A 27,530-nucleotide genomic window follows, 5' to 3' on the forward strand; every position below is an offset into this window, starting at 1 on the left:
TTTTATTGTTAGCCACTTGCTACTGACCAGCAGTAGTACTTTGGTTTTTGTTCAGTCTCAAAAGCATGAAAAGCAGAGGCACAACATAATTTAAATGAAAATAATTCTTCCAGAAGAAATGAAGTTTGTGCTCTGATGAAGCTGTACAGAGACATTTAGTCTCCTGCACATAGGAGCCACTGTATTTTGCAGGATATGTTTTGATAAAGTATCACAGAGCCCTGAAAGAAAAATACATGAATAAACCTGAGTCACGGGATAAGTGTAGTAACTACTTTCTTGAAACCACTCACACGTATTTCTGTGGACCAGTATACAAGACAAAAGAGCTCAGAAATGCTTTCCCTTTTGAGAAGTAAATTCTGATAATTTGTAGCTTAGAGCAAAACAAAATTGGGGATCTATTTCTATTACAATTATCTTGAATTAAATTATCATGATGTTACTCAACTAATTCGAGGAAATCTTTCACATGATCGAACTATAGCCAAAAGACACTGATTGCATTTCCTAGCTTTCTGTTTTCCCTCTTAAGGTGGCAGTTTGTGAAGGGGGAAAGCTGCAGAACAGGAAAAAGAAGAGGAGTAAATATCCCCAGGGAAAGTACATCCAGTCGTTTTATTACCCCCACATCTCCTAAATGCCCAAAAGAGATTTCTCTTAACTGTGTGAAAATTATAATTGAGTCAGATACAGAAAGTAGTAGGAAGCAAGCAGAGCTGGAAGTAGAAGCTTATTGTGCACCTTCTAAGCATGCATTTCTATTGCTGCTATGCACTGTTGGAATGGGTCAGGGGTTGGCTGTATTGTGGAGGTTGCGCTGGCACCAGTGGCAGTCTTGTGCTTTTTCTTACTTGCCAGCTGAAGGGGATGGGGGTTGATTGCAGTAGCTGGACTGCAGGTGCCAAAGGAGATGGAAGGTAATTTTCTCTGAAGATGACTTGTGCATGGGTGAACCAGAGATTAATGTTAGGGAAGGGTTGACCACAGAAGCAAGCTTGAAGGGCTTGTGGGCCCTCAATTTCAAAAAGTATCTTGTGTAAGCTAAGGTGAAGCATCTAAGTTGCAATTATGCTGAACAGGCAGAACTGACTTTAAAATGATTTTTCATGGAGCATGACTAGTAAAAACAATGCCACTTAGGTTGTTTGGGGCCAAGCCAGAAAGCAGAGAAAATGCATGTGTATGGAGAAAGGAAGGATTGATAGGAGAGTCAAAGAAATTATCAGATAGAAAAGTTTGAGAACAGCAGTTTTATGGATAGTGGGGCTATAAAATACAGAGATTTCTGAGGCCATTGAAAGAGGGAGAAATTTTCTTCCCCTTCTGTTTGAATTTTTCAGTATCTCTTCTGATTAAGACAAAACAACTGTTATTCATGAAAAGTGAGTAATTGTGCACTGAGGAGACAGCTGGAGTTCAGTTGGATGTAAAGAGTGTGATGCTGTTCAGGAATAATGGCTGGAGTGTACCAGCGGGCATTTGCATCCTCAGATTTTTGCAATTATAGATCTTGATTATTTATCAGGTTTGATTCTTTGCGTATTTTTCCTTGTCATTCTCAGAAATTGACTTCCAAATTTTTGTTAAAGGGGCTTCTAATGTGACTAATGCTTAGTGACTGCAGAAATACTCTTGAACTTTAGCCAGAAGTAACTATCGCACAGATTTCATAATGATCAGTGCCTGAAATAGTTTGAATTTAACCTCTAGTTGTCTATTTGGATGTTTTTTGTTGCATCTGTAATATTACAGAGCATCTTCTTACAAGATTCATTTGCCTTTCTAGTGTTCTCAGATATGCTTACTTTACTGTTTTTGAGGGTTATTCTATATTTAGCATTTGCATGATTTCATCTGGAAACAAACTGCTATAAATCTTACCATTTTACCCATTTCATTCTTCTTTAGTTTCTCCAAACAGACGCATTATAGAGATTTATAATGAAATTGTTAGAAGACATTTTGCGCATTCTTTTACCTCTCAAGGCTTTCCTGCGTTTGCATGCTGGATTGTGCTGTCCTAGCAAGGAAGCTATAAATAGATTGTCTGATGCAGTGAGGCAGCTATGCCACAGTGGCCTTGGAAATCTCAGCTTTCACCTGTAACTCTGCATTCCCATTCCCACCGACCTCACTCTTGCAGTAGCAGGATGCAAAAGGGACATAAATGATTGATTGCTGCTGGTGGTGTCTAAAGTCTGAGTGCATTAAATTTGATGGAGCAATGAAGAATAGAGTAAGCTGTGAAGGTGCTCCTATCAAAAAGGGGTAGGGATATACTGATTGCAGTTACTGCAGTACAATAGATTTTGGGTTTTTGCACAGGTGACTTTTAAATTGAAATGTTATTGCCAAAGTTAAATGCTTCTTTAAATCATTGTTCATAGAAGTTACTTTAACATTTTTAATGATTTAAGTTTGTAAGGTACTTGTATATATTGAAGCACTATAGAGTATGGGTTTACATTGTGAAAGATGTTTCTTTTTTTTACAGCGTGAAAAATTCAAATTATTGTCTCCCATCATATACTGCTTATAAGAACTATGATTATTCAGAGCCAGGAAGACACAATGAGCAGCCAGGCCTGTGTGGCCTGAGTAACTTGGGGAATACATGTTTCATGAATTCAGCAATTCAGGTATGTACTTTAGAATGAAATAAGCTTGTCTTATTACTTGGAAACTAGTATCTTGTGGGTTTTTGTCATGTTTGGAAAATAATATTAAGAAACTCAATTAATAGGATAGGATTAAAAGTGAGGAAATAACTTCTATACTAGAAAAGTTGATTTACATAGCTGCATTCGTGGTTTCCCCTGGTTTTGTATGGTGATCAGTGTTAGAAAGCTATTTGACAGGATTATACATGAGTGAACCATAAAATGGGGTTCTTTGCTTTTTGTAATGATTGCTATGCCTGCATGTTGCAGAAAATCCTTTTTCATTTTGAGATGCAGTTGAGTAGACAGTAATGCTGAAGTGTCAAAAACAGATGACCAGTGGCTCGCTAGCCCTTATTTCTAACTAATTATCATGTACTTCTAGTGTACAGGTTAACATGCAGGGAGCCTTTGAACATACTTCCTTTTGACCTTTCCCTTTTGAATAGATGCTATTTCAGGGATGAGGTATTTTACAGAAATGTATAATAGCTTGTTTCTTTGCTATGATTGCAGGAGAAATACTAGTGTACCTAGTATTATTCTTATGAAAACAGAAAACCCCTTTGTCCTTTTAAGTGGAAGTTGCAGTGGTAGATTGATTAATGATCAGAAAGAACTAGTTGTTTAATTTGGTTTTGTTTGGTTCTGGAACTTGTGTTTTGTCTTCAAAGCAGTCTTATGTCAAAAATCTGGAGAGTGTATTTAAGTTCTCACTCACTTTTTTTTCCTGCTGAGTATAAAGATACTAGATCCTAATCGAGCATACTTCAGAGTTAATCTCTTCCTTTGTCATCACAACAGTTTCCAACTTGCGTTTGTGATTTTTGGGGGTAAAATGAAATTTAAAAACAAAAAAGTATCTCTTATTTAGATATATATCCTGTATATAGAGTCAGAGAATAATTTCGGTTAGAAGGGACCCCAAGATGATCATGGATCCCACCTCTTCTGGGAAGAATCTGGCTTCACTTCTCTGTAGCCTCCCATAATATAGGGGCAGACAGCCACAAGCTTTCCCCTTAGTCATGTCTTCTTCAGGTCAAACAAATACATATACCTCCCAGTCTTTCCATGTGTGTTTTTCTCCAGCCCTCAACCATGTTGATGGCCCTCCTTTTTCTTACACTGGGGAGCCCTGAACAGGACAGTGCTGCTGTTCCAGCAGCAGTCTCACAGGTGCCAAATAGAGGGGAAGACCTGCTTTGCCTTGCTTCTGGCTACTATTGCTAATACAGCCCGGCTTGCAATTGGCTACCTTTCCCACAGGGATGCACTGCTGGCTCTTCCACATTTCAACTGAAAAGGACCATTGGGTCATATTATGCAAAGCTGCTTTGTAGCCAGTCAGCCCTCAGCCTGTAATGGTATGTGGAGTTATTCCATGGTTATTCCATACTTCTTTATGTAAGTTTGGAATATATGTGTATATATAATACATATATTCAGTTTATTCTTGTTTCTAAAAATGTTTTCATGAGGATACTTAAAGAGAAGTTGAACAGCGCAGGAAGTGATTAATTTTATTCTTTTTAGCGTGCTGCATGACAGCTGGCTAAACGAGAAGGGGGAGGGACATATATTTTGCAACATCCATTCTAAACCAAAAGCTGCATGTAACCTCTTTTCATTACTGAATTCCCTCATTAAGCTGCTGTAAAGAAAAGCAGAACAAAAGCCAAGAATGTATTTGTGTCTAGCATAGACACAAGAGTTGTCTTTTAAAAGTTGAATTAAAAGAATATTCTTAGTGCATAGTAGATTTTTTTTTTCTTATGATGCCACACTGTTCTTTGGGCTAGACTGATTAAAAAAAAACAGGATAATTTTGATTACTTAAACTTTTGTTAAACTGGTATGCGTGAATTTGCATATATGTAGATTTGAAAGTAACCTTTTAGGGGAGAAGTACAGACATAGGTTATTGCCTGTAGGAAGCTTACATGGCTTGACAAACTTGCTGCAGTTCACATCAGTATTCCATTGTGTTACCTGGATTTAATTCTTAAGTCTGTATTCTAAATCGATCAGCTTTGATTTCATTGCTTTTCAATTATATCTGGGGAATCAAGTGTTCAAATAAATTCTGAGAAACTGCAGTTGAAATTAAAAAATAGAATCTTGCTGATTCACAAGACAGTGGTCTGGGTAAGAAAATTAGGTGATTACTGGGCAGAGCAGCTTTTAGTTTGGCGTGGTACCTTTAGTACGTCCTTGATGGTGTTTTTTCAAATGCTTTATTTGGCAAGGAAGTGTAAAATATCTTTTAGTTCCACCTACAGTATCTCTTAAAGAAAGTATTGTCCAGAGTTTAATGTTATTGAAGAAATCCATGGCAGGTGGTGTTTAGTGATAGAATTACGTGTTTTGCTTTTAACATTTCTTGCATGCTTTGAGTTCTACTGTCTTCTTTTTTCTTGCCACCCCTTAACTTCTGCCTTTTTTTCCAATTACACCAGAAGCATACATTTCACTGCACTAATTTGCCATTAATTTCACCTGCTACTGTTGTTGGAGTAACACTGGATTATTCTGGCTGGAGATGTAATAATACCTCTGGCTCACTGATCACATTGGATCTTGTTTAATCTTGGAGGCAGCAAAGGGATGGACCTGAATAGTTCATGGGTGGCAGACTAGGGAATTCTGCTTGGGCATATTAGGTGCTTGTAGGCTTTGACCTGGATGATGAAGCAGAGTGCACCCTCAGCAAGATTAGAGATGACAGAAATCTGGCAGGAGGCACTGATACACCAGGTGAGTGTGCTGCCATTCAGAGGGACTTCAGCAGGCTGAAGAAATGGGCAGACAGGAAGCTCATGAAGTTCAGTCAAAGGAAATGCAAAGGCCTGCACCTGGCGAAGAACAGCCCCAGGCACCGCTATGCACTAGGATATAGAGGCCAGTGACCAGATGGAAAGCAACTTGACAGGAGCACCGGGGTGCCCCCTGCAGTCCCCCTGGACAAAAAGCATAACATGAGCTAGCATGTGCCCTTGTGGCCAAAGCAGCCAACAACCTCCAGGGCTGCACTGAGCAGAGTATTGCCAGCAGGTCAAGGGAGCTGGTCCTTCCCATCCACTCTACACTGGTGAGACACCCCTGGAATGCTGTGCTTAGTTCTGGCTCCCCAGTACCAGAGAGACAGGGACATACTGGAGCAAGTCCAGTGAGAGGCCAGGAACGTGGCCTCAAATCTGACAGCGTCTGACCTATGGAGAGGCTCAGAGAGCTGAGGCTGTTCTGCCTGGAGAAGAGAAGGCTCCAGAGTGAACTCAGCAACCTCTATAAATACCCAGTGGGAGGGAACAAAGAAAATGGAGCAAGCTCCTTCTCAGTGGTACCCTCCGTAAGGAGAAGAGCCAATGGGCACAGACTGAAGCACAGGCAATTCTAGTTAACTACAAAAAAATTTATTTTACAGTGGGGGTTATCAAACAGTGGAACAGGTTTTCCAGGGAGGCTGTGGAGCCTCCATCCTTGGAGATGGGCATTACCTAACTGGACAAAGACCCAAGGAACGTGCCCTAGCTGACCCTTCTTTGAGCAAGGGATTGGACTAGACAATCTCCAGAGGTGCCTTCCAACCTCAACTATTTTGTGATTCTCTCATGTGCTTTGGTTACTTACGCTAGCTTATTTACCTTATTGAGGTGTCTTTCGTCATGATTATATTTTAAGAGGCAGTAATTCAATATTGTTTCATATTTTGGTTGTATTGAAACTTTCTTTTGTGAAATTTTTCAGGTTCTTTTAAAGGTGTGTTCCATTTATCTAATGCTAATTTACTTCAGTGCTAACACTGAAGTATTTATTCGCATTCGCTGGTGTACCTGGCTGTCTTCTAAGCTGAAAAAGTTAGAAAAAATATGAATCTCGTGGTGCGTTACTTTGCTGCCACCTGTGGATGTTTCCTGAGTACTGCTTTGCCCTGTTGGAAGGATGCTGCTGATTAGAGAGAGCTCTGTGGGATATGCCTTTCTTTTTTCTTTTGCAGTGAAAATCTGAGAGTTCATAAAGTTTTTGTTTTGTGACTCAAGAATAGGAGAACAATGGAAGTAAATGTTTTAATTAAAACCACTTTTTTCACGCACACACGTTTTCATTTGTGTTTTTTTCCATCAGTATGATAACATACACTTGACTTTTTAACAACAGCTGCTGAGAACTTTGCAATGGTTTATTTCAGCAGTTTTCTTTCTCCAGAAAGCTGATTAACAGTTACTAATGGTTGTGAGTTTATCCAGACGTCATAACATCTTTCACCAAAACCTGAAATGGTAAAGATTTTAGTGCTCTGTTTCAGTTGCCATAGACATACAGAGTTTGAGTTGAGGGGTGTATTAGCTTGAGTGCTTTTCACCATGCCTGACGCTACTTGCTTCACATAAAAGCAGGATAGGCAGGTGTAAAGTAATTCACTTTCTCCTATTACTTGGATCTTTCTTTCAGTTGACTCTTGTGTTTTTTATTACAGAGCTGAAATTTTTAGCTTGATTTCATGATCTTGCTGTCAGTTCATTTCCCCAGTTCACTGGCATAATAGACAATGAAGTTTTCTGTGTTTCAGAATTTTATTTTAATCATTATTTCTATGTAATACCTCTTATGGGAGGTGAATAAATGTTTCCTTGTTACCTTAGCATCATAGGATAATCAGGTTAGAAGGAGCTTCAAGAGTTTTCTAGTGTAACCTCCTGCTTAAAGGAAGGTTGGCTCTGATTTCAGACCAGGTTGCCCAGGGCTTTACCTAGTTGGGTCGCATATCTCCAAGAAGGCTGCACAGCCTCTCAGCTCTACTGCTTGACAGTTCTTACAGTGAAAAGTTTTTTCCTCGTATCGTTAACATTTCTTTGTTCAAGTTTATGTCCTTTGTTTCTTGTCCTCCTGTTCATCGCTGTGAAGAGCCTGGTTCTGTCTTCTCTTTAACTTCTGTGTAGGTACTGGAAGGCTGCTGTTGGGTCTCCCTGAAACAGTCTCTTCTGCAGGCTGAACAAGCCCCGGTGCTTAAGCTTTTTCTCATGGGGCAAGTGCCCCCAGGCCATTGACTCTCTTGGTGGCCTTCTTTCTTCATTCATTTTATTTTCTTTCTATTAATTAAACAATTGGAGTCCTAGTAAACTCTTTTATCAGTTTTCCCGTACGTATATGGATTTAGAGAAGTATAACATTACCATTTTTATTATTATTTTTCCTCCTCTGTGGAGGTTTCATAGGACAGATAGACTTGCTGACAAGATCATAGTCTAGTATTGGAGTTACACTATTCCAGTGAGACAACAGCACTGATATATATATAAAAGGCACTAAAAATAACAATTATTTATGGTTTATTTTTCTGTTCATCTTAATGCCTCCCACACCCTGCAACTTACAACTGTGCTCTCTAAACAGTAGACTGTGTCTTTTCGGGGGATTATGTCTCCTTTTTGACCTAATAGATGAGTTCTTCCAGGGTGTATGTGCCTCAACAACACATGCAGTGTTGCGTAATACAGTTGATCCACAGCTTGTGGGAAGCATTGTTTCATCCAGTCACATTTGATCTGACTTTCTTGGAGGTTGATTTTATGATTGCTTGATACTGATTACATAAGTAGCTATCCACAAATTGCTCTGCTACAGAGAAATCATCTTTTTGCTTTTCCTTTTTTCCCAAAGTAATCAGTATATAACATGGGACTATAATTTCAGCGTTAACCTCTGTCATGTTGAAGAACAGTCCTTCTCTGCTGTGGTTTGTCTCATAGTTGGTCTTGGAGTTTCTACATTCTGTTCTGTCTTTTCCTAACAGTCTAAATGACCCGTTTGGGTCCAGAGACTGAGCACTTTAAGTTTTGTTGGTTACAGAAGACTTGTGGAGGCTGAAATGAACTGCCATTCTGTTACTTCTTTAGTTCACAAATGGTTTCCTGTAGTTTTACCACATTTGCTTAGGGGTGAGGTTTTTTTTGTTTCTGTTACTCTTCATCTGTCAGTATACTTGTTAGTTTACATGTATCAGTGTTTCAGAACAAACAGAAAACCCAAACCCATAAGGTTGAACAAGGCACATAGATCTGCTGACTTTGTTGTCTAGTACATTGTCTCAGTTCTGATAGCTTTTTGGGCTTGGGGTTTTGGTTGGTTGGTTGGTTTGGTTATCTGGTGGGGTTTTGTTGTGTTGGTTTGGGGGGGGGGGGTGGTTAGTTTGCTTGGGGTTTGGTTTTTGTTTGTTTGGTTTTTATTGATGCTTTCCATAAGGCTTCCTTGATAACCTACAGCATACCCCATCATGAGTGAATAAGAATAAAGGCTTCCAAATTGCCATCTGGATGCTTTTTTCCCTGTGACCTTAATCATGGTCTTAAATAGTTCTCCATTTTCAGCCTTTTCAAGAAGTAAACATGTTGGCAATTACTTAGCTTTGTCAGTTATGTTGAAAAGATCAGTGGGTATGTGGCCAACTGTATTAGTTCCTTTAGCAGCTACTCTTTTAAAAGTTGTGGCATCTGATATTTTAGGAAAGGCTCAGCTCTGTATCTCATAAATTGCTGTGTTCAGATGGATACTTGTGCTTTCCAGTACTACTGTCAGTGTCATCTTATGCTGGAGTGTGGAAATTGCTTTAAGGAAAAAGAGAAATTATCTGTAGTAATATTCCTGACTTATGCATACAAATATAAATTAATATTCTGAGAAAATGACTAATTTGTCAGGTGAAAATTAGAAAAAGATAAATTAGAGGTTTTTTTTGTGAAACAGCCCACTGTCAGCACATTGTGTAGTGCTTCACTAAGGACCTATAGAAAAAATTTGCTATTTTTGCCTATTTGTTCTGGACATTCTTCACACTAAGCTGATCACCTGAACTGCTTTGATCTTGTACCTGGACCAAAAATAATCCAGAGGAAAAGTGTGGAGGAAAAACAGGTGTTTTTTTTACAGATGAGAGGAACATGTTTGTTGAGCAGCCAGATGAGCATCAGCAGAGAAGGAGCAGGACTGCTTTGGGCAGTAGGGTTTGTCAAATCACTCAGGTTGAACATGGAATTTTACCTAGAGTGTAGTTTTATTTATAATTACCTTAGCGTGGTTTGCACTCTATTGGTTCTGTGTGTCTGGTAGAACTTGCTAGTCCATCTGTTCATTTAGGTTCATGCTAAGAATAATCTTTTGAAAACTCTGACCACTTCTGTGTGGATTTGAGAGAACAAGTGTTTCTCCCCTTAGTTGCATGAATTAGTTCAGAACTGACAACACAAATCTGTGAGGCTGGGGAGGCTTGGGGTCACCACTACTAGGAATAAAAGCTGTTTGCTGTGTACCAAGAAAAGAATGAGCTGTCTCAAATCTTCGTTTAGAAATAATTCAGATCGGTGTTCTTTCTATTTACAGTGTCTGAGCAACACACCTCCTCTTACGGAATACTTCCTTAATGATAAATATCAAGAAGAGCTGAATTTTGACAATCCCTTGGGAATGCGAGGTGAAATAGCAAAATCTTACGCAGAGCTTATCAAGCAAATGTGGTCAGGAAAATACAACTATGTGACCCCAAGAGCATTTAAGGTCAGTAGGGAATTTAACCTGAATGTGCTTTGTCATTTGGCATTGCTGTTTAAGTATACAAAACTCATGGAAATATATGAGAATAAGAATTTTGAAGTCATATTCGTCAGTATGCAGACCATTCATTTAACTGTTAAAACACTTGGATGTATATTTAAGTATTCAAGGCCAGGTTGGACAGAGCCTTGGGTGGCATGGTTTAGTGGGAGGTGTCCCTGCTCATGGCAGGGGGTTGGACCTAGATGATCTTAAGGTCCTTTCCAACCCTAACTGTTCTATGATTCTATGAACTGCCCTTGTGCCTTGTTTTTTGAGAATTAGTTTTGGCTTCCTGTCTCCATTGAAAAGGTTGTCTTTTATAACTTTACACATTTTACCTTTTCAGCTTTCTTTTGTGGCATATTGGAAGTATGTATTCTTTATAACAATTAAGGTACCAGAAGTATTTGTGTTTTTACTTTTTTTTTAGACACAAGTGGGACGATTTGCACCACAGTTTTCTGGTTATCAGCAACAAGACTGTCAAGAGCTACTGGCTTTTCTCTTGGATGGATTACATGAGGATTTGAATCGAATTAGGAAGAAACCGTACATTCAGTTAAAGGATGCAGATGGGAGGCCAGACAAGGTAGTGTTTTGGTGTTGATCTTCGTTTTAGTCAAGGCTGTACATTGCAAGATACTTCTACATGATTGTGCTTCGAAAAGTTGGGGCACTGATCATGTGTGGCTTTTTCTGGAAGAGATTTCAGGAATTAAGGCAAGACCTTAAAATGGAGATCTTCAAATACCTATGTAAATTTCAGGTTATTCAGAAGACAATTGGGTGGGGTGGAAGGGTGTTAAAAGAGTTGGAAAAACAATTTCCATTCTGTTGTTCTATTATTATACCTACACTATGCAGCATTCTGTCTTTCTCCAGTACTCTTGCTTTAAGAAAACTCTTCTAACACTGAGTTACAAGCATATAGGTAATTCAGTCTCACTAATAATTCTCACTATTCATTTCTTACTACGTTGTCATAACCCAGGTCATGCTTTCATTACAGGTGGTTGCTGAAGAAGCCTGGGAAAACCATTTAAAAAGAAATGATTCCATCATCGTAGATATATTTCACGGCCTTTTTAAATCCACCCTGGTTTGTCCTGAATGTGCTAAGATATCTGTAACCTTTGATCCCTTTTGTTATTTGACACTTCCACTGCCCATGAAAAAAGAGCGCACTTTGGAAGTTTATTTAGTTAGAATGGATCCACTTGCAAAACCTATGCAGGTAAGCCTCTAAATTTATGTACAAAATTCCTGATTCATGTGGCATTAACAATGAATCTGAGTTGCTTTATATTAAATGTATAAGTACAGTCAGCAAATCCAGCCAGCTTTAGTGTTCTGAAATCCCACTTAGAAAGCCTGAGGAAGGCTATACATACCTTCTCATGTTTCTATCAGTTTCAAAGAAGATATTGATAATTTCTTTATGGTTATGTTAAAAAGGCTTCTTAATTTTTAAAATATATGCTGTCTTCATTTCTTATTTTAGTGTTGCTTTTAATAATTTGCATGGTTATTAAAATACTTACACACTTAATCCGGACTTAATTTCTCAGTTCTTAGCCTCAGAAGGCAAATCTTGGCAATAACTGGTGCAAAAAAAAACCAGACTAAGTATATTAGGCAGTCCTGAATTCTTCTGTGCTACCACTTAATAGTCAAAATAAATAATTTCACATGAGATTTATTTGTAAAGAATATCTCTTTTGCCTTTTTTTAATTAGTATTTTTTTTTAGGAAGGTGGTCTTACACCCCTTAGAATAGCATGAAACAATGTACATAGGTTACAGTAACAAGATCATGATTAAATGGTTCTTATTATAGGGTAAGCAAGGATAGGTAGGGGAAATAAATAGGACACAGGCAATTAGGCGACTTGCAAAAAGCCTTTAACACCTAATGTCAGACTACTATAGGAGAGAAGGTGGGGGGAAAGGGAGTATTCTCAAAGGCAATATGAATTAAGGAAGGCAGAGGTAACGGGACGTGTATTAACTGTTGGGAGATGAGCCTGCTAGAAATTCAGTTACTTGAGAGAACTGGTTTGCACAAGGGACACGCAGTAGTTGAGGGTGACCCTGTGTGATACGTGAGATGGCTGTGCAGGAATGAACAGAGTTTTGGGAAGAGTACGAGTTCAGTACTTTTGTGAGTCTAAATAACTGTAGGACTTAAGGAGATACAAGACACATGCTGTACTTGGCAGTTAATTGCAAAGTTATAATACCTTCTTTCTAATTAATCCTGTCGTTATTTATTATGCAAATAACAGGTAAGAGTCCTGTGTGGAGTTTCATTGCAAACTGCAGGGAAGCCAGAGGGGGGGTTTTCTTTGACTGTTAATCATCAAGTTCTCTCTCTGCATGGGATATTAAAATCAGCCTTTATCCATTGTCTACCATTGCTTTTCTATTCCCAGTAATACTTTATGAACAACTGGTGTTGTATTCAAAATTTAAGAATCTGGTGAATAGCATACATACTATTTAAATGCTTAAATAAGCAGGTGCTGTTGAAATAGAAATCTAAGTGATTGCTGCTGTTAGTCTTACGGAGAAAATAAAATAACATTAAAGAAAAACTTTGTGTAAACTAATAAATGTAGTGTTCGAAGTGTGCATGATTGTATGAGTAAAGTTGTGAAAGTAACTACTACTTTTTCAGTAGATTTTGGAATTTATATTAGTTGATTTCCATACTTTACACCTTAAGTTCAAGAATCTGAAAGAAGTACATGAAGTATGCTGAACATGTGATAAGTTATCTGTTTTTTTTCTCTTGTATATTTGTTCTCTTAAGAAAATAAGGTGACATTTTATTCTTTTTTTTTAGTACAAAGTAGTTGTTCCCAAAATTGGAAATATATTGGATCTTTGCATAGCATTGGCAGCTTTGTCTGGTGTTGCTGCAGATAAGGTAAGAGTGATTTCTTATAGGAAGCACAACAATGAACATTTCAACACATACTAACCTGATTTAATGATGTATACTCCATTTCCTTTTTAGATGATTGTTACTGATATATACAATCACAGGTTCCACAGGATATTTGGCATGGATGAAAATCTGAGTAGCATTATGGAACGTGACGACATTTATGTGTAAGTGTAGATACGTGCTTCATGTATCTTTGCAGTTTGTTGTTTGCAAAAGATGAAATGGTAGACGTAAGATGAAATGGTAGACATAAGATGAAAACAAATGTTGGGGGGTTTGTTTTTTTTTTTTTAATTATATTCCCTTTATAGCCTCTTAAATGATATTGTCCTTTGTATTTCTTTTAGATTTGAAATTGCTATCAATAGAACAGAAGATACAGAACAAGTTATTATTCCTGTTTGTTTAAGGGAAAAGTGCAGGTACACTAGCTACAGCCATAGTGGTTCTTCACTCTTTGGTCAACCTTTTCTCATAGCAGTGCCTAGAAACAATACTGAAGATAAACTGTATAACCTGCTGCTGCTAAGAATGTGGTAAGGTTACTGTTTAAAGAAAAACATGTTTGCTATGAATAATGCTAATAGTTTTAATCAGTAGGAACTTGTGTTTACATGCATTGCTTACAAACTGAATAGATTTGAGTACTTAGTCTTTTATTTGCTTTTTGTTATGTGTATTAAATCTAAATGTTTAGCCACTTGAGAATGAACTAATGTGGATTTTAATTTGTTTTTTGTTAGCATGACTTCATCCAAAAACTGTTTGAGAAGAGAGTAGAGAGTCAATGTGTATTGTCAGTTTGGGGGAATTAACTGTGCTGTATACATAGCTGTTTGTTAAGATTTAGTAAAATGGAAGTGTTTTGTCAGTTAGTCTGCTGTGATTCTAACACCTGTATCTACCATACAAGTGCATATGCGAATTTATGTTGTGAAAGTACATGGTTAGATACTTTCTGAAACTAGACTGGAATAAGTGTCATTATGCGGAAGAAATTAGAATCATTTAACATCCAGTTTAAATTCGTGCTTCACTTTCTGTTGGTGTAACTTCCTCTGTAAGTGGACTAATTTTCTTGTGTAAAAAAAAATACGGTTAAAGGACAGTTAAAGAACTGAATACTGGACAAGCAGACTAATAACAAAGAATTACGTTGTATAAAATCAAGTAACTGCCAAAAGGCAAGCAGAATTTCAGATGTACCTGTAGTAGTGCACATCAGGCAATGAAACTCTTTATTCTGACTAAATCAGAAAGGAGTGCAGGAATATGGTACACTATAAAAGATTTGCTGTAACCATTGGGTTTTTTGGCTTGAAGAATGCAAATACTTAAAAATCTGTTGGTTCTAACTATTGTTTAATTTTTTATATTTAGTCGATATGTAAAAACATGTACCGAAAGTGAGGACACTGAAGGAACCCTACATTGCTGTAAGGACCGTGGTATCAATGGTAACGGCCCGAATGGTATACATGAAGAAGGATCTCCAAGTAAGACTGGAATATCTAAAATTGTTTAATATTTTGTCTTCAATTTGAGACTGAAGTTAAATCTGTAGTGTCCTTCAGTAGTTATTCTTCTACTTAATTTCTTCCTCCTTACTCTTCTGACTGTTTCAGGTGAAATGGAAACAGATGAACAAGATGATGAATCCAGCCAGGATCAGGAACTTCCCTCAGAGAATGAAAACAGCCAGTCAGAAGACTCAGTGGGAGGTGACAATGATTCCGAAAATGGATTATGTACTGAGGATACTTGCAAAGGTCAACCACTCATGGGACACAAAAAGCGATTGTTTACATTCCAGTTCAATAATTTAGGCAATACTGACATAAACTACATCAAAGATGATACCAGGCATATTAGATTTGATGACAGGCAACCTAGGCTTGACGGTAAGTCATGGGGAACACGTGGGGCAGCACTTGATTCTGATACTTTTTTTCTGACTCCACTTCCATAGAATAGTGTTTTGTTCTCTCGTTGTGCTATTCAATATATCTTCCTATCCAGTAGTAAATTCTGTATAAATAATGAATTTGTTACTGCAGTTAACTCATAAAAATACAAAAATTGTGTGTGCTTCTCTTTTTAATCTTAAATTCATGCTAGCATTGTTTATTTTGAAGAGTGTTTGTCCAAAGTTAATGCAATTTCCTGTAAAGTGAGAAATAATATTAAAAGAAAACATGTTTTTAATCTTAGAAAGATCTTTCCTTGCTTTGGATTGGGATCCTGAATTGAAGAAGAGATATTTTGATGATAGTGCAGCAGAGGTAAGCTGTTCATGTTGCTCCCATTTCCAGCACTAATAAAACTTAAATGTGAAAAATTCAACTTAATTAATGTAAGGGATTGTATGTCTTCAAAAGAAACAGCTAAGTTTTGCTTTGTGTTTTTTAATTCCCCACATTATTTGGAGTAAATACGTTGTCATAAATAAACTTCATTTACACATCTAATTAATTAGTAACTCTGAGGCTTACTAATTGGGAATGAAATCTGAAGCTGTGAAAACTTTTTGTTTGAATGGTTTCTGATCAGTTTTTCCATATATAGGAGCTTTATAGTTACTGTTTATAGTAAGACGACATCACTAAAATGAGTTTTGTTTCATTTGTTCTCTTAACTCAAGAAATACTTCTCTTTAGGATTTTGAAAAACATGAAAGTGTGGAATATAAGCCTCCCAAAAAGCCTTTTGTGAAATTAAAAGATTGCATTGAGCTGTTCACAACAAAGGAAAAACTAGGTGCTGAAGACCCATGGTAAGAACAAAACAATTAAAATTGTGTTCTGTTGTGTATTTGTCAAAATGTAATCCAAACCACATTTGAACATTAACAGAGATACTTAACTGATTTAATGGCATTTTGAATCTTGAAGTCATTTCAGGCATAGTTGGAAATCATTACCATATACAGAAGGTTATGTTTGTATGGGAGAGAATTAGTGCATTCAGAATTAGGAGGAAGGGTAAATCCATAAGATATGCTAGTCTATGAACTGTGATCTACAGTGAATGAATAACATTGTGCCAAATCCACTGCAGTGTTTTACATATTCCTTTGAGATGAGAAGGCTTGGTGCATACTGAAGGGGGTTTTTTATGTAGATATATAACTTGCCTTGCATTGATACATGAAATCGGGGTGTGCTTAAACAACGCGGTTGTGGGATAGTGAATGTCTATAGTCAGTAGGGCCTCTCAAATTCATGTTCCAACCATTAAGTTTTTCGTGGAGGCTTCTGATTCATGGTTCTTTCAAATTACAATTAGTTAGGAGTTGTATCTGACTACTCACAATTATAGGATGCTCCCATAAGATCCTTCTTCTCCAGGAATCTTGTAGCAGTTAAAAAACTTTCATCAACACCTGGAGCTCAGAATTAAGTTTAAAAAGAGGGTCTGCTGCTTTCTCTTTTGTGGATACCTGGAAGTTTTGGGGAATTCCAGGCTTTGTCACTAGAGATCCTCCTTTATTTGGGAGGGGAGGAGGCTGACCTCATTTTTGGTTTTTTTCCTGGGTATTAGTCACAGGTGAAATGGGATAGGAGGCAAAAGAATTTGGCAATTGAAACTTGGAAGAACCACAGTTGTCTGTTATTTATGGCATTTCATACAGTCAGCTTTCCTGAAGTATTTTCATAACCCTTCATCTCTTTTTTTTTTTGTTTTTCACAAAATATCAGAAAGCTGTGTTTTAACCAATGGTAGAGGAACTACTATAGAAGATGGGAATCCTGTACTGGGGGGTGCTACTTTTGTGTTCAAAATGCTGTTAAGCATCACTGTGAGCATGCTTGCACAATATCGCTTTGAGTGGAAGGGAGATCAGTGGCATTAGTAACAGAAGATGGAGTGTGTGTGTATTTCAGCTCATTCAGTTACTGGCTTTCTCTATAGTAATGTATTTTAGTGTACTGATAGACTGCAGTTTTTAAAATATATATATATATATATTTTTTTAGGTATTGTCCAAACTGTAAAGAACATCAGCAGGCTACCAAGAAGTTAGACTTGTGGTCACTGCCCCCCGTACTGGTTGTTCATCTAAAGCGCTTTTCCTACAGCAGATACATGAGGGACAAGTTGGACACATTGGTTGACTTTCCAATTAAGTAAGAAACTAAGTATTTTGGTGCTAGAAGTGTAAAAGCATGACTAGAGCGCATGTTTAATTCAGCAATTATATGAAATGGTTTTGTTCTCAACTTCCATGCATGTATCCAGTAACTACTGATAACAAAATGCTTGTAGGTGGAAAGTATCAACTTGGAAATACAGTAGTAGTAGATAACCACATGCTGGGCTGCATCAGAAGGAGCATGTCCAGCAGGTCAAGGGAGGTGATTCTCCCACTCTACTCTACTCTCATGAGACCCCCCCCACCTTGAGTACTGCATCCAGCTCTGGGGCCCCCAAAATAAGAGAGACATGGACCTGCTCAAGCAAGTCCAGAGGAGGACCGTGAAGATGATCAGAGGGCTGGAGCACTTTTCCTACAAAAACAAGGGTGAGGGAGTTGGGGTTGTTCAGCCTGGAGAAGAGAAGGCTCCAGGGAGACCTTGTAGCAGCCTTCCAGTACCTAAAGGGTGCCTACAAAAAATCTAGAGGGACTTCTTACAAGGGCACATTGTGATAGCATAAGAGGGATTAGCTTTAAGATGAAAGAGGACAAATTTAGATTAGATATTAGGAAGAAGCTCTTTACTATGAGGGTGGTGAGACACTGGCACAGGTTGCCCAGAGAAGCTGCGGCTGCCCCCTCCCTGGGAAGCGTTCAAAGCCAGGTTGGATGGTGCTTGGAGCAACCTGGTCTAGTGGAAGGTGTCCCTGCCTGTGGCAGATGGGGTTGTAACAAGATGATCTTTAAGGTCCCTTCCAACCCAAATCTTTCCATGATTCTGTAAGTATAGAAAAACGCTTATCAGTAGTTTTGACCAAGATTGCTGGTTTCTATTCCACTCCTCACTGAGTGAGACACGCACTGTGTAGTGTATCTTTTACTTGGGGGTAATATAAAGTAAAGAGCTCAAAGACCACCAAAATGCGAAATGGTTAAACATTTTATTAACATGACCTTCTTTTGGTTGTTTGTTTTTTGTGTGTTTGGTTTTGTTTTGTGTTTTGTTTTGTTTTTTAAAACAGTGACTTGGACATGTCAGAGTTCCTTATTAATCCCAATGCAGGGCCTTGCCGCTACAATTTGATTGCTGTTTCCAATCATTATGGAGGAATGGGAGGAGGGCATTGTAAGTCGATTTCAAATATCCTCATTCTAAAGTCAGCTTTCTTCCCGTGTTTATTTTGGGTTAAATACTGATCACTTTGAATCAATGGCTTTTTTACTGGTTGAGGGATTATATTTTTTTCATCCCCCTGAAATGCTTTCACGAGTGTTTTAACACAAAAATCTATATGAAATGAGCTTTCAAGGATGATTCTAGGTTCTTTTACATTTATAGCTATGCGTATTGTGGAAAGAGAAAACATTAGATCTCTATAAGAGCTACTGTACTCTTACAACTGATTTTGTCTTATTTGCCTGTATTTTTGTACATTGTGCATCTCCTTGAAAGAAGAGGGAAACATTAAAAAGTGATTGAGGGATTTTGACTGTTTCTTGTCGCCATATGTTCTCTTTAAGAAGGGGAATGTTATTGGTTAAGCTTTCTTTGCTTAAAAAAAAAAACCTAACAAGTGTGTGGGGTTTTAGTTAGCTAAATGTCAAGTGTTTCACAGTAACAGACTGTAGCAACTGATCGTGTTACATCTATGAAGATGAGAGTCCTCAGACATTGTCCTTTTTTGTCCTAGATACTGCTTTTGCAAAAAATAAGGATGATGGAAAATGGTACTACTTTGATGACAGTAGCGTGTCCACTGCATGTGAGGACCAAATAGTGGCAAGTACCTTTTGTGTTTCTAAAACCGGGACTGTTGATAATGTTCTTTTCTTGAGGGAAGACAAATGAAGAGTATTCCGTGAACCTTGCAGTAAATGTGTAGGTGGCAGTTTGTGTTCTTTCAAAGGACAACACAAAACCAAAATGGTTTGTTCCAACATGCAAAAATAACTTATATGAAAGCTTTGGATTTCTTTGTAATTTTACTTTGTACACTTGGGAGGAGAGGAAAAAAAAAGGATAACTTGGATTGTAAATGCTTTGGCTGGAGTCTCATAAGCATATCACACTTCTCTCTTCTACAGTCCAAAGCAGCATATGTGCTCTTCTACCAGAGACAGGACACGATCAGTGGAACTGGCTTTTTTCCTCTTGACCGGGAAACTAAACAAGGTGCTTCAGCTGCCACAGGCATCCCACTAGAAAGTGATGAAGACAGCAATGAAAATGATAATGATATAGAAAATGAAAATTGTATGCACACTAACTAATGGAAGAACTAGAAGCCATAAGAGACTTTCTTACAGGGGATACCTATTGAAAGAGGGAAATTGCCCACCAAATTAGAAATAAAAATCTGAGATGGGGAATTTCAGATAACAGAATGTAAATCTTTATTAAATTTTAACATGTGCAGTACTTGAAGTGAAACAATAAAAACTTAAACAGAAATTGTCTCTAATGCATTTACAGTCTTGTATTCACAAGCTATATATAGGAAATCACAAATAAACCCCTTTTAAGTTTTCTGCTGCTGTTCTGATGAATTATGTTTTCTTCTGTTTTGGATGTGAGTTAATAACTAAAATGTTAAATCTGTGGACTTCTGACATTTATTTTCTTAGTACTGCAAGAATACTACTGCCAAGTTTAGTTTCTGATGAATATATACATGTTCTTTAGGCTGTCACAGAGATTACAAGTAAAAATGTCATAAATATATAAGCAGTAGTTTTCTTGAAACAGCAAATTTTTGTTTCTCCCTCAAATTTACTCTTTTTTTTTTTAATTTGGTCACAATAGAAGAAATAGCTTGAAAAGGTGTTTTAACCTTTTGTGATATAGTTGAGCATCCAGAATATTATGTTCATCTTACTGCTGCTGTGGAACAGGTTCTGGATTTCATGCTGCATTAACAAAAAGTTTCTCAATTAACTGTAAGTATCCTTTGTTGCTTGTTGGAATCTACTCTGCAGACATAATTCCTGTTATCTCGCTTCTAAGAAATGCATAATTTTAATCTGGTGTCAGTCCAAAATCTAAAATCGTGCTGTAAGTTCTTTCTCCCCAGTTTTTGTAGTTTGACAGCTTGCAAACTACTCTGTGATAGGGTCAGAGTTTATAGTATTCTGTATCCATAGTAATGACTGTGTATTGGGGCTTAGATGAGGATTTTTTCACTATAACCTGCCTTTAAACTGTTAATGAACAAAACTGTTTTAAAGGTAGGCTTGTTAATTTTCTTTGTGTGTTCCTGATGGAATTCACCATAGCCTTACAGCATATCTGAAAAGGTAACTCATGATAAGAGAATTGGCATTTGCATGTTCAAGTCAGAACCTGTACAGTATATAAGGCGTACAAACTTTTGAGTTGGGTTTTAGTTAATTACATTCAGGGGTCCAGGATGCCAAAATAAGTTTGAAACATGTTTTAATTTGCTGCTTTCCCTTTGGTCTAGTTGGAAGAATGTATTGATGATTTGTATACAATACTGCCTTTGCGAGGGGCTCTCTAAGTGCAGGGGCACACGTCACATATCTGCTACCTGGAGAATTGCTTTGTGTCCCACTGTTCAAACAAATAACTTAAAAGAAAAAGGAGAAAAGTATGATGTTCTTCACTTGAACTAATCAAATACAATAGGTTATAAATTGTGTATTGTAAATAAAAGTTCACTCTGTGAGTGCACATTTTGGTAAATTATTTATTTATGTTAGCATTACAAAGTTTAAAAAAATTGCATTTGACCAGGATATAAATAAGGTATTGTTGGACATGGCTTTGCTTTATACCTTGATATTAAAACTGGTGTTTTCATCCTGGTATTTTAAAGCTGCTTTGAGTTCTTTTTTTCTTCTTTTTTTTTTTTCTTTTTTTTTTAAATGTAAACTAACCTCCTGCATGACAGAGGTTAAAATTTTGTCTGCACTTGAGTTCACTTGGGTTTACATTTGAAATGCGCATGTTTATTTATACAGATTTCAATAAAGCTATTCAAGGCCTTACTTAGTCTTACATTTTCTTACAAATGCTTTTCCCGCACTGCTTGTGTAATGGGTGGTCTTTGTCTAAGACTTATGTTATTGGTTACAAAATGCCTATTTAATGACCAGCACAGAATAAGGTTAATAGTATGTCCAGAAGATAGCAGATATGAAAGGGGTTCTCTCCTGTCATTGCCTGGCTCTAAAAACATTTATAAGGCTTTAAAGAAAACATAGATATTGTCATAAAACCCAATTACTTAGGTTTTAAAAGTAATACTAAACCGATAGTTATATAACTATTAATACTACAGCAATAATCTAATGGGAAGTTACTAACTCTGAGGTGGTTGGTGAACTGAGGTGATATATTTAAGATTAGACAAACCAATATAGTGGGGGGAAATGATACAAGCTTTTGGCTTAAAACCTTGTAGTTAGGTGTGGAATTCATAACCCAATACAAAGCTATGTACGCTGTTAGGTTGTGAGTTCAATTTGCTTATTTTAATCGGAGCACTTGAGAGAAGAGATTTATCTGTGGAGTAAAGGAAGTAATCCTAGAGAATCAATCATCTCTATGAATAACACAAAGCCCAGCTACGTTCATACTCCTGTTGGTTTTCACGTGTCGGGTTAGCCTACAACTTGCTTGCAAAGGATCTGGTTTGGCTTACCAAAGTCTCACTCTACAGTTTGTAGACAGGAGTTTTAGTATCTGATAACTCTGTCTCCTAATGCACCTCATTCTCCCTTTGAAAATGCAGACATACATACATATAGGATCCTATGGTTGAAGGAATGTACTTACCTACTAATAGTTGGATCATCTGGATAGAGCTTAAAATGGTACTGATCTAAGTAGTAGTAGTAGTATTGATCTAAGGTTAGGAAGAAATTACACACCTAGTTTCTAATTTCTGTTACTGTTAATTTGACCTCAAGGATTGCACACACCCAGTTTGTGTAACCAGCTTCCTAATCACATACCAAGATCAGTAACAGTTCTAAGTGACTGTCTCAAAGGTTCTGGGAATTCAGCCAAGTTGTGAGTTCTGTAAAACTAGTCTGTATCCACACAAAAGATACAATAATTCATCTCATTAATCCAGTGTGGACATATTTAAAGCTACAGAAAGCATATTATGCCTTATGGTGTCTATCAAAAGTTATTGTCGCTGAACTAGTGGTTTATCTACAGAAGAAAGAGGGACCTCACATCTTTTTCTATGAGTTATGTCTGATAAAAATCTGTGCTTTCTTTTTGTCGTTTACATTAACAGCAGGAGTTTTGATGGTACCAGCGTAAACCCCAAACTGATAAGATACACTTAACCTTGTTAATATGAAACTTGCAGAAACAAAACAGAGTAGGAGGCAGAAGACAGCTTGCAATGCCGGTTACTCCCATGTATTTTGTGACAGCAATAAGTCACTTAAAGCCTGGCTGGGAGGGAAGGAGAGGTGAAGACTGCCCACCACCTCTTGTTTTAGTTAGCTTCAGACAGCGTTCTGGATGCTTCGGTGCAGATCAGTTCCCTGATCTCTTCTATCATCCACTCAATTAAAGTCCTACTTGCCTTCCTGGCACACTGAAGTTTGCAACTACAGTTGAGATGGCAGATGAGAAAAGCTGTCAGACATTACCCTGCCAGACGATGTGGAAACATCTGCATCTACAGCTAGTTGCTAATGGGAAAGCCACAACCCCTTCTAGCTTTCCCAGCAAGTTAGCACTGCATGACAGAGTGCAATTTCTTAAGCTCTCTGAAATCTTTAGCATGAAGTCAGTATGGCAGGCAAAGATCAGCAAACCCACCAGGTTTCGCCAAAAACCATGCAGCCTTCTTTGACGTCTAATTTCAGGGTATGGTTTCTCATTGTTTCTAAGTACCGGTTACTTGGATGAAGAAAACAATTATAAATGTAGTGAAACAATGAATATGAATATATTTGACAGAAGCAGCATATTCCAGGTCTGCAGGAAAACTGCTCTTTTCAGAGTTTTTAGTTCTATTTCCTTGGGGGGTTAAGTGTTGAAACGCTTCCCCTTTCTTAGTTCCTAGATCCTGTGGCAGGCAGCGAGGCCTGTCTTACTGACAAGAAGTTAAATCTTGATATAGCACGGGAAGCCCAGAAGAGCCCACGTGTGACAGGTTTATGACCAATTTATCCCATTAACTAGGGAATGAACTGGGTTACTATATGCCAGGTAGCTGAACAGTCATCCTGGCCCAAATAATGTAAAAGCTTATACAGGACTCGCAACAGTCAGTATGGTTTTATGTAAAGTAAGTTCTGTTACTTTGGGGGAGAGGGCAGCAACTGCAAAAGACGGTAAAGATTGTGATATAAGTACACCTAGAATTATTTAAGTGCTTGGCACTTTATTATCACCTTAAGTGATAAGCAACCTTAAGTGTTGAATTACTCTCCTCAAAATATGGGTATTATGTAGTATAACCCAATACAAAGTTTAGGAACCAGCCAACAATCTCACAATAGTTCCCATTAGGAAATCACTGTGGAATAAGGGTGTTATTGGAGAAGTCAGTGACACTTGGTTGTTTCTATTCAATGTGTAAAATACTCCCATCATAGCTACAGAAGGTGGGAGGTAGTAAGTACCAATAATCCCATGCAGCTCTAGTGGATAAGCAATTCAGAATGAGCTCCTGATGTGAAACACGGGCATAAGAACTTCTCTTTGGATACATAAGCAGAAATAAGACTTAATCTTGCCCGGTCTGTGGGAAGGATCCTGGGAAAACACACCATTTGAGGTACTACCTGTTAGAAGTTCAGACTGTGACATGGGAGACATCATAGATTTAAAAAAAGCTACAATCCCAATTAGATTAATTGCGGTAACAGATATAAAAGGAATCATTTTCTCAGACAGACTATTCAGAAGTGCCTTGATTTTCGTGTGACCCCTTATGAGCGGGGAGATAGCTGTATGCAGGGTGTACTGGAGAGAAACACGCAAAGAACTTATGCCGCAAAGTTGAAACCGGACAATCTGAGTTGAGATCAGTGTGGGAGCCTTTTAGGCAATTACTTTCTAACAAGAAGTAAGAACAAGCAGAACCATGAGCAGAGTGATGGGTGCGATGTTAACTGGGTGCCCGCCTTGCCTGGGCTAAGGAGGGAGCAGCTGAGATAATAACCCTTCCCCTGCTGGGATGGAGGCTTAGTCTGAGCCATCTGCCTTGGCTTTGAGATCTGTGAGTCCCTAAGTACCCTGTTCTGTCAGAGGAATGGTCCTTCCTCTTCAGGCCTACTGGCACCACTTAAAACTCACTTTAAAAGTTTTGAATGAAGGTCTGAATCTGTATTTGCTCCAGTTTGAGGAAGGCCTTCGCTCTTTAGTGTTACAAGAATTCATTAATATAGTACTAAACCCCACGCTCTTGTTTCAGGGTAGAAAACGGCATGATTTCTCTTCCCTTCCTGCACCATTTGTACTAATCTGAACTCAGGAAGCTGTTACGAACTCCAGCTGCACGACCTCTTGGATTTGTCATTTCCTTAAAGTAATTCTTCTCCCTGCCAGTTACCTCCTAAACTGAAACACACATCTCCCTTTTCCATCTGTCGTTGTGATGCTGGAAGAGCACCCTGCTTTTCCATGACAATTTCTGTTGAAGCACAGCGCTTCTGTTAAGGTTCACGCGTGCCCCTGTTGAAAATGCATGGTTCCTCACAAATGACAATTAAAACCTGCACACAGTGCACCAAGGTGTCTTCCAGAATGCAGCAAAGGGCGTCTGAAAAGAATTCGGATGAGCTACGCTTGTTTTCAACATCTGTCAATGTTATAAAACACACACTGTGCTGTGGGTGTTGTGTAGATGTGCGCCTCAGTGGAGGAGAAAGTCTGCAAACAGACGGGACGGTAATTACGATGTATCATCTATTAAATACAAAGAACATCTGCCAACTCAGATGTGCTTCTCAGTGGTACAAAATACACTGTTTAGGACTGCTCACATAGGACTGGTTTCCTTGGTCAATTTGCTGCACAAGAGGAAAAGGTAACTTGGATTCTATTTGAGTTCTGTTCCCCCCATCCCAATGGGGAAACAACAGCTTTCGTAAACCCTAATATAATTCAGTTGCAAGTCAACAGGTCAATAAAAGTTATACACCATTGCAACTCTGTACTTCCATTTGCCAAATCAAACATATTACTCATGTTGACTAACTTCGCATTACCTAATAGCTGCTCGATGAATTAAATGCAGCGTCTGAATAACCCATTTACGGTGAGACTGATGTCCTGAATAACTTTGCCATGTGTGACGTGGATCCTAAATACAACTTGTAGAGCTGAGACCTAGATTTGGACACAATTGCAACAAGTAGACTAGGACTATCAATCACAGCACTTTGATCTTCACAGCTTGCTTTAAATCTTCTTCCACCAATGGGATTCTGGCCTCTGACACTGTGTGAATGGGTTTTGGTTTCACTGTAAAATAAAATCATTCAAATACTAAAATTCTTCTGTTTTCCAAATTCTCAAATAATAAAAAATTGCTGTGGACATTTTAGATTAATGAACTACAGTTGGGCAATACAGTAATCAGAAATGTTTTGATCAAGTATAATATAAGCATTTCAGATTTCTGAATAGATATCTATAATACACAATAATCACTACCCACTGATGGGATGGAGACAATAGAACTTTCTTCATAAACTATCCAGAATCGTTGAATTAACTTATTTTTACACAACTGGAAGAAATTAGATAGGAAATAATGCCTTTAGAGTTACCTTCAGGGAACATAACCTTAGGCATTTCTGTAATATTTTTCAGATAAGGTGGCAAAGATGAAGAGATAAATAAAAAAGTTTGTAGAACTACTTACTATGGGAAGAATTTGGTTATCCTCTGTAATTGTTGGATTTCTGGTTAACACTAGGCTCAGTCTGAGATTATCATGTAGAAAAGCTCATTTTTACGATGTAGATTGCTGCTGTAGAATCAAGTGTGATGGATTATACTGTCCTGTTTTCCCAGGAGTATTTGACAATATTATTAGAATTTGACAGACATGATATTCTTTTCTTGAAATAAAAAGCCCACACAAACCTTAATTTATTTAACCAATAGAAAAGCTTCCCAAAACTTCTGTGAACAAATGTGCAGTTAAAAATAGAAGGAAACAAACCAGACTGAAATTTCCATACTCCATTCCAGAACAGATGTATCGAGTAACCCAATGGGACTTCACACCAGTAGGAGACAAAAGCAGAAGAACTCATGGCAGAGAGGAAGAAATCGTGCAGAACTGTGAATGTATGTAAAAACAACAAATCGCAACCAAGACAAGAGCGGGAGTATGGAAAAGCCTACATTGTATGAGTAGAAAAGACAAATGGAAGGAGAAAGTAGCTGTAGAACGCTACTAAGGAGATGGTAGAGGACTTCAAATACATTCTAAGAAAAGCAGAGTGCTATGATTAGAAAGAAAAGCAATTACTGCAAAAGTCACTAACAGGCAACTGAGAATTGCAGTCCTTGATAGATGTGGGTTGCCTTGTAGGGAAAGAAAAGAAAGCAATTTCGTTCCTATCAATGGATTTAACTTCTTACTGAAAGATACAGAAAACCACTAGAAAGGGAACAATCTAGAGGTGATTCCACCACATTATGAAGACATTCTGAAATAAGACAGTAATAGAAGAACCGAACTATATTTAACGTGAGTCCTCACCTAGTCATTATCTAGACAACTGCAGTTTCTGTGTCCAAGTATTGGATAATGCCTTGAGAGCAGGACCTGTGTTAGAGGAAGGCTCTGAAGGGGAAAAACAATTGGATGTCAAGTTCTTTGAAACCCTGCTGTAACTCTTTGGAAAGGCTGATTCTTGCCTTCTATGATCTTGCCTCCAATAAAATTAGACACTGAAGCCCACCAGACAGACAAGGAGCACACCCATCTGGTAAAGAATTTGTCAATACTTGGTACATGTTAACGGCTAATTTTATAACTAAATTGTTTAGCAGATCTTAGATCATGGCATGGTTTTGCTAGTTAAGACTGGTAGAAGGAAGTGAGGCCCCTAGAAATAAACAGCCATAGGAATCTACTGATCACCATGCCGCCAAAGGGAAATAAGGTCTCAGACTGGCTGAACAAGTTTCGCATTCCATTTAACGATCCATTCGGTGGCTCCAGGGCCTGGCTCTCAG

The 27,530-nt window shown here is 37.9% G+C and overlaps 1 protein-coding gene across 9 annotated transcripts in view; it reads left to right on the plus strand.

The window, feature by feature from the left end:
- USP15 (ubiquitin specific peptidase 15) overlaps positions 1–21,346 on the plus strand; it is a 59,734-nt gene extending 38,388 nt beyond the window's left edge. For 2 of the 9 annotated variants that reach the window (XM_061467823.1, XM_061467824.1), the window contains 15 exons: positions 2,498–2,642; positions 10,041–10,214; positions 10,684–10,842; positions 11,263–11,487; positions 13,099–13,182; positions 13,273–13,367; positions 13,551–13,739; positions 14,584–14,699; positions 14,829–15,104; positions 15,415–15,485; positions 15,861–15,976; positions 17,181–17,330; positions 18,361–18,464; positions 19,030–19,118; positions 19,424–21,346. In XM_061467823.1, coding sequence (XP_061323807.1) covers positions 2,498–2,642; positions 10,041–10,214; positions 10,684–10,842; positions 11,263–11,487; positions 13,099–13,182; positions 13,273–13,367; positions 13,551–13,739; positions 14,584–14,699; positions 14,829–15,104; positions 15,415–15,485; positions 15,861–15,976; positions 17,181–17,330; positions 18,361–18,464; positions 19,030–19,118; positions 19,424–19,609 — 2,179 coding nt within the window. In that variant the 3' untranslated portion in view covers positions 19,610–21,346. Of the gene's footprint in view, positions 1–2,497; positions 2,643–10,040; positions 10,215–10,683; positions 10,843–11,262; positions 11,488–13,098; positions 13,183–13,272; positions 13,368–13,550; positions 13,740–14,583; positions 14,700–14,828; positions 15,105–15,414; positions 15,486–15,844; positions 15,977–17,180; positions 17,331–18,360; positions 18,465–19,029; positions 19,119–19,423 lie in introns of those variants that run through there. The other 7 variants (XR_009745965.1, XR_009745963.1, XR_009745962.1 and 4 more) reach the window with 6 other exon arrangements.
- The last annotated feature ends 6,184 nt before the right edge of the window (positions 21,347–27,530 follow it).

The sequence above is a fragment of the Pezoporus flaviventris genome, unplaced genomic scaffold, assembly GCF_033815535.1.
Source record: "Pezoporus flaviventris isolate CSIRO_AGI_PZ_B2104156 unplaced genomic scaffold, CSIRO_AGI_Pfla_v1 ptg000045l, whole genome shotgun sequence".
Classification (NCBI taxonomy): Eukaryota; Metazoa; Chordata; class Aves; order Psittaciformes; family Psittacidae; genus Pezoporus; species Pezoporus flaviventris.